Raw genomic sequence first — 6,359 nt, 5'->3', positions numbered from 1 at the left:
CCTAAGGTAGATGCAAGTTAGTACATATCAATGATTGGAGGACTATTAGATTTGACTGATACTAAACTAGATAGCATGTATGTAGTCTATCTGGCAGCCCGATTTTAGCAAGAACCAAAAGAATCACATGTTGTGGCAGTAAAAAGGATATTTAGATATCTAAAAGGCACAAAAGAATTTGGTTTGTGGTATCCAAGGAACTCATATTTTACCCTAAGAGCTTATACAGATGCAAACTGGGTCAGAAGTGTTGATGATAGAAAAATTACTAGTGGAGGAGCATTCTTTCTTGGCTCCCAGTTGGTTGGTTGGTCAAGCAAGAAACAGGACTCTGTGTCTCTATCTACAGCTGGAGAAGAATATATTGCAACATCTTCATGTTGCACTCAGATCTTATGGATGAAGTAGACTTTGAAGGATATTGGTGTAAAGTTTGATGACCTTATCTCCATCATGTTTGATAATACCACTACAATAAATATTTCAAAGAGTCAAATACAACATTCTAGAAAAAAGAATGTATCTATTCGGTAACATTTTCTGAGGGAAAAATTGTTGGACAATGAAGTCACACTTGAGTATGTACCTACAAAGGAGAAGATTGTAGATATCTTTACTAAGGAATTGTGCAAGGATACTTTTGAGTATCTTTGGCAGAAGCTAGGGGTAAATTACCCCTTTCTAGTTTGAACTAATGTACATTTTGATGTGCATTGGTCCAGTGAGAAGCTTGCATATTTTTATCTGGACAGATGTGTGGGTGCTTCATCTTAGGGGGAGAAGGAGTGAGTTTCATAAAGAGATTTTTTCCCCTCCTTTGTCATTGTTGTCAAAGGGGGAGAGAGAGAGTATGTTTATATGTGGATTTTTATGTTGTTGGTGGATGTTGCCATCAATGAAAAAGGGGAGATTATTAGCATTATGTTATATGTTGTCATTAATGTCAAATCCTGCAGTTAGGATTAGGTCTGGATGTGGTATATTGAGTAGCAATGGAAGATAGGTATGTATTTGATGTTGATGGTTGTTTGGTGATTTCCTAGAAAATTTGGCTTATAGAAAGATGTGTTGTTGATGCTACTTTGTCCTATGTTTGGGTACAGATTGATCCAATAGTCGAGGCTTTAAATGGTCCAATTGTTGAGGTTGTGTAATGGCAATTGTATAGCATGTGGATAATGTTTTAGGTCCGGCTTTGGTGATGTATATAACATGTTGATGTGTTCGATGAGGAACATTTTGATATGGTCCACTTCTCATTCTTTCCCACCACTGGAATGTTTAGTGGTGACCTATTTTAGACCTCTGGCTTGGCTGACTAAGAGGATTATGTTTTTTTGAAGACAATATATGTAGGAGTGTAATCTGGATGAGTTGATATGGATTTTTGTGTTGAAAATATATGAGATTGAAAGAATCCACTTGATCTGTAAGTTTTGTGTTGTGGATTGCTACCAGAAGCAGTTCCAATAAAGAAGACTATATTTTAGTGGTGGATTCTCTTTTATCTTTCTCTCTTTGACAGTGGGCCTTTTTATGGGTAGTGAGCCCTTCAACAATGAGCCTTTCTAGGTAGTGAGCCCACCCGCAATGAGCATCTTGGCAATGAGCCATGATTCATAAAAATCACCTTAACCAATGTTTCTATATTGAGAATTAGCATTCTTCATGGTTTTTCCCTTCTTTGGTTTTCTACATAAATTTTAGTGTTCTCTATGTCTGATCTTATATGTGCATATGCTTTCATGATTTATCTATTTTGATTAAATCTATTAGTTGTTCTAGATCTGTGAATGAAAGCTTAAAGAAAAAAATTATTGACAACTGATTCACCGCCCCTCTCAGTTGCCTGAATATTCAACGGCAAGGTGAATTAAACTAGGGATATTAATTTTTCTATTATTCAAATTGTTAGGTTGTCGATTCATTATCATTTTGATAAATTTGAATCTACTTTATGATTATGCATTTCTAATAGTGCATCTAATTATCAATCTACTACTATGAGCTTGTGTTTATAATTATCATTACATATAGATTACATCATTTAGTGATAAAATAATTGAAGTACTATGCAACTGATCATTAAAGTTATCTTGTTTATAATAGCTCAAATATCTAGATGAAAAATGTGTTCCTTCGAACTTCTTGAAAATTCTAAGTGTTTTCTATTACAGCCTATTTATTTTTTACTACAAAACTTTAGAGGGTTAGAATTTTCATATTTTGTTAACGTATAGTTTTAATAGATTCTAAATCATATGATAACATCTCTTTCAAGGTTACAAGCTAGAGGATTCTAATCTTCTACCTTGAATATTTGTGTGAGTCCATAGCATATGATTAATGTAATAAATCTTATTTATGTCATTTATGGTAACATTCAATAAGTATGTTGTTAAAAGATCATTAATGTAGTGGTATAAATAAGTTAATTAATGTAATTGAGCTCTTTATTCACATTAAAATTATTTTTCCTTCTTTTAGAATTAAGTTATATAAAATTTAATTCACATTTCATATTTTTATAGTTACCATAGTACAGACAATAGTAATAACACAACAAAATGACAGGATGAGAGCTACTGCTCCTCACAACAACAAACTAGATAAGTTGTCCTGCTACTGCATACTATGCTGCAGATTACTTATTACTTATTAGAGCAAGGAAGCAGAGTACTGTGGATCTTAGCTGGCTCCCAGCCACACAAAGTTGTTTTCGGGAATAAAATGGCAGATAGTAGCAGCACCAGGCTTCACGTTCAACACCTGAAATGCCATGTGTTTGGGATTCCAGTTGCTGGTGTCTGTGTGACAGATGGTCACCGGCTCCACCGTGCTGCCTGCATCTTCGCCCTTCACCCAAACTCTTGCGACCTTCGTGCCTTGCAAATCGTGGCAGTAATACACTGCGTACGCATATTTTATACTGTGACAGACGTACACTGGCTTCTCCCCTTCGCTCACGTATTTCACTTCCATGATGGTATATTCCTGCTCCTTGGATTTTGAAGTCTTTGGAACATTCGTTGCCAGCACGGTTACGTGATTGCTTCCCAGCTTCGATGTGATGTAGTCAATCATAGACTTCAGCGATGTTGCGCAGTACTTAGTTTCGCCCTTCACACCAGGAGCTTCGGATGCTTGTAAAGTTTGGTTCATAGCCAGAGCGGTTACGGAATCTGGGGCTGTGTTGAGTTCCTTGAACACCAGAGAAAGCTTGTCGGAGGAGAAAGGGATTTCATCTGCCATGGAGCGTGGAAGGAAATACATCTTCTGAGTGTTTGTAAAAGCTTAGATACTTTTTCGTTCCGCTCACCAAATCCTTCTCCAGCAGAAATGCGCTTTGCGATGAGTGTGTTGGCATTTGCACATCTGCAGCGTTAGAACCGTAAATGAAAGGGATTTCATCTGCAGCGTTAGAACGGTAAAGGAAAGGGATTTCATCTGCAGCGTAAGAACGGTACCAAAAAGGACCGTTTTCATCGGGAGGGGAGGAAGAATGGGAAAAGAAAGGGAAACAGTTCTGAGTTTTGGGAGTGCTTTGAGATTCCTGCACCAAGCGTATCAAAGACGGCACCCCGACTCTTCTGCCTTTGATTTTCAGTCCTTCCAGCTTTGGGACATTCTCATCATCATCAGGTGAGATAAGCTCCCACGGACTCTGTCGAATGGGTGTTGTGGGCATCTTCTCATACCTGTACGCTATACTCGGAGACGAAGATACCCATTCACCCTGCAACTGCACTGCTCCGCTAGCCGCTACTAACTGTCAATTCCAAACAACCTAAATTCATAAGCAAAGTAGAATTACATGATTTGACTCAATTCAATTACAAACTACCTACGTGAACTTTTATGGAATGAAACTAGTTAAAGCCCTCATCTTGTTAAAAGACAGCAAGCAAGCTGAATGATTTCGGAGATACCAAGTGAAGGACGATATCGCCCATTTAAGTAGGTGTTGATGGAGCTTCGCCTCAACAGCCATGGTGGATGCAGCCATAGCAGACATTAGCAAAAATCACGTTTACTTTTTATTTGAACCTGATTTGAACTGTCTATGGAAGAATCTTAATAATAATGTAGCTACTTTATCTGCTTTATCATGAAGAATTACTTTATTTAGAAATATTTACTGTCTTCATCTTTTATATTTGTAATCCATTTTCTATTTTGTTTTCTGTCTTTGCATTTTCATTTCACTTTTCGTACTATTTCATCGACTTCGAAACATCTCATTTAATTTCTACATAGTGCTATTTGTGGGTCTGCGAGCACAATAATTGATAGGAGAATAGACTGTGACATGAACAATAATAGACAATAAAAGTAAACTGTCAGTGCAAACATTGATTAGGTAGTCATTTCGTTTCCTTTTGCAACGAGCAGTGTCGATCGTGGACACTGCGTATTTTCTATTTATCATCCCAAAAGTCTAATTGTAATTTCTATTTGAAATTATATCAAATGAAGATACTACCATATAATTGTTGTATCTAATATTTTTTTGAGGCCTCACTATGGGCTGCTTTCTTCTTTCAAAAGTTGATTTCTATTTATTTAACAAAATAAATTATGAATTATGAATTTATTAAGTTTGATTATTATCTTTTTAACACTTTGTACGTAACTTATGCTATATTTTTTGGTTTTTTTAGTTCATTTTTAGAAAATATTTTAAAGAATCTTCTAAATTTACAATATGAAAAAATTTAAATGTAATTTTAAGGATGTAAATTCTAAACTAATTAAGAAATCGAAATGGTATGTTATAGTAGTTAGGAAAATAATGGTGATCTAATTAGTAAAATAAATGAGACTAATTTTGAAATTAAAGAATTGTGAATATTTTATGTTTCTTATCAGTTGGTGTGATTGGAGTCTTCAAAGGATCTAGATTTTATCCATAATTTCTTCTCATTTTTGAACCTTTGGGTATTCTACTTGATAGAAAATGACGATCTAGAATGAGATCAATTTGAGAAGATAAAATATCATCTCCTTGCACTAGATGGGCAAGGCTAGAGCATAGCTATGAGGATTCAACATTGAGCTTTAAAAAGAAGTACATGCAATCTTATTGTAGTACCCCTACTCGTTTGGACTCATATTTTGTTCTTGTTATTTTCAGTGGATAAATTACCGTGAATTATTATTCAGATTTATATGACATTATTCCATGCTTAATCTGAATATGAGATGCATGATTTGTTTACACTATTTCTGTACTTGTGATTTATGGCATAGTATGGTTTATTGCAATGTACTGACACTTTACTTTATTTATGCAATGTATGTTGTGTATCTGCAAGTGTATTGGATGCAAGGGAACGATTTTCCTTCACTCATTTCGGTGAGACAGGGAACATCGTGATTCTCCTTCATCGGTGTGTATGTCGTGTTTAATATATGGTATATATGCATGTGTGGTTCGGTGATGCAGGATATTGCAGGTACAAGTACCAGGTAGGTACGGGGTAACGTCTCCTCCTGGCTACACAGGTCTGAGCGTGCCTTATATTTTCCGATGGAAGTAAAGGAGATAGTAGTTGACCCTATTTTCATTCAGTTACACTCGGGTGAGTGTCGTCAGTTAGTCATTTTGTCGATTGTTTGGTCTTCATATTTGGTTGGTTTTCCTTTATGAGAAGTCGCTTGATGTTTGCTCAATTTGCATGTTTAAGTGATTTTAATTATTGCATGTTATTGATAATTGTTACGTTTATTTCATCTATATGAGTGATAAGTAGTTTGATATTTAAAAAAAAGAGTTAAGTGATCTAGCAACTTAACGTTGTGTACAAAGGATGAGATAATATCTTGGTATAAGTAGATGTGATTTCATTAATGAACGTTGTGTTTACAAATATATGAATTTCATATGCATGATAGTTTGATAATTGCGACTTGATCGTTTGAGTATATATAAATATATTATATATACGGGGGCGACTATCAATTATATGTAGTTATTTGAAATAATGCTTAAGTGAATGAACTATCATTAGACAATATCGTCAATTCGAACTATTCGGTTTTGTATATGTATGTATATAATTACAATTATAAATATATCATATTTATTAAACTTTTCGAACGTGTTATATATATAATTCAGTTGTTTGAATATATATATGAAAAGGCATTAATTATAAATATTGGAAACCAAATATATATTTATAAATATCATTTGCTAAGAAGGATTAATATTTTTTTTAAAAATTATATTAATTAAAGTCATTAATTAATTATTAAAAATATAATAATGAAATAAAATAAATAAAACAAATTTTAAAAAGGGTAATGGCGAGTTTTTAGTTTAAATAAACTAACGATTATGGTGGTCGATAGTAATA

The 6,359-nt window shown here is 34.3% G+C and overlaps 1 protein-coding gene across 1 annotated transcript; it reads right to left on the bottom strand.

Annotated features, from left to right (window-relative positions):
- Positions 1-2,688: 2,688 nt before the first annotated feature.
- Positions 2,689-3,953, bottom strand: LOC131066324 (BURP domain-containing protein 3-like). The gene is made up of 3 exons (XM_059217428.1): positions 3,930-3,953; positions 3,320-3,769; positions 2,689-3,276 (listed from the first exon to the last, which is right to left on the bottom strand). Exons 1-3 carry the CDS (start codon positions 3,951-3,953, stop codon positions 2,689-2,691), a joined length of 1,062 nt encoding a protein of 353 aa, XP_059073411.1.
- Between the last annotated feature and the right edge of the window lie 2,406 nt (positions 3,954-6,359).

The sequence above is a fragment of the Cryptomeria japonica genome, chromosome 3, assembly GCF_030272615.1.
Source record: "Cryptomeria japonica chromosome 3, Sugi_1.0, whole genome shotgun sequence".
Classification (NCBI taxonomy): Eukaryota; Viridiplantae; Streptophyta; class Pinopsida; order Cupressales; family Cupressaceae; genus Cryptomeria; species Cryptomeria japonica.
The sequence above is the reverse complement of the archived record's forward strand: the minus strand, read 5'-3'. Positions and strand labels throughout refer to the sequence as shown.

What these genes read in the sequence shown, in the direction of transcription:
- LOC131066324 (XM_059217428.1), bottom strand. Translation starts at nt 3,953, where the DNA reads ATGGGCGATATCGTCCTTCACTTG. An exon ending in GCGATATCGTCCTTCACTTG is followed by an intron (nt 3,770 to 3,929) that starts GTATCTCCGAAA and finishes TGGAATTGACAG; the next exon opens with TTAGTAGCGGCTAGCGGAGC. An exon ending in TTCTGCTGGAGAAGGATTTG is followed by an intron (nt 3,277 to 3,319) that starts GTGAGCGGAACG and finishes ACAAACACTCAG; the next exon opens with AAGATGTATTTCCTTCCACG.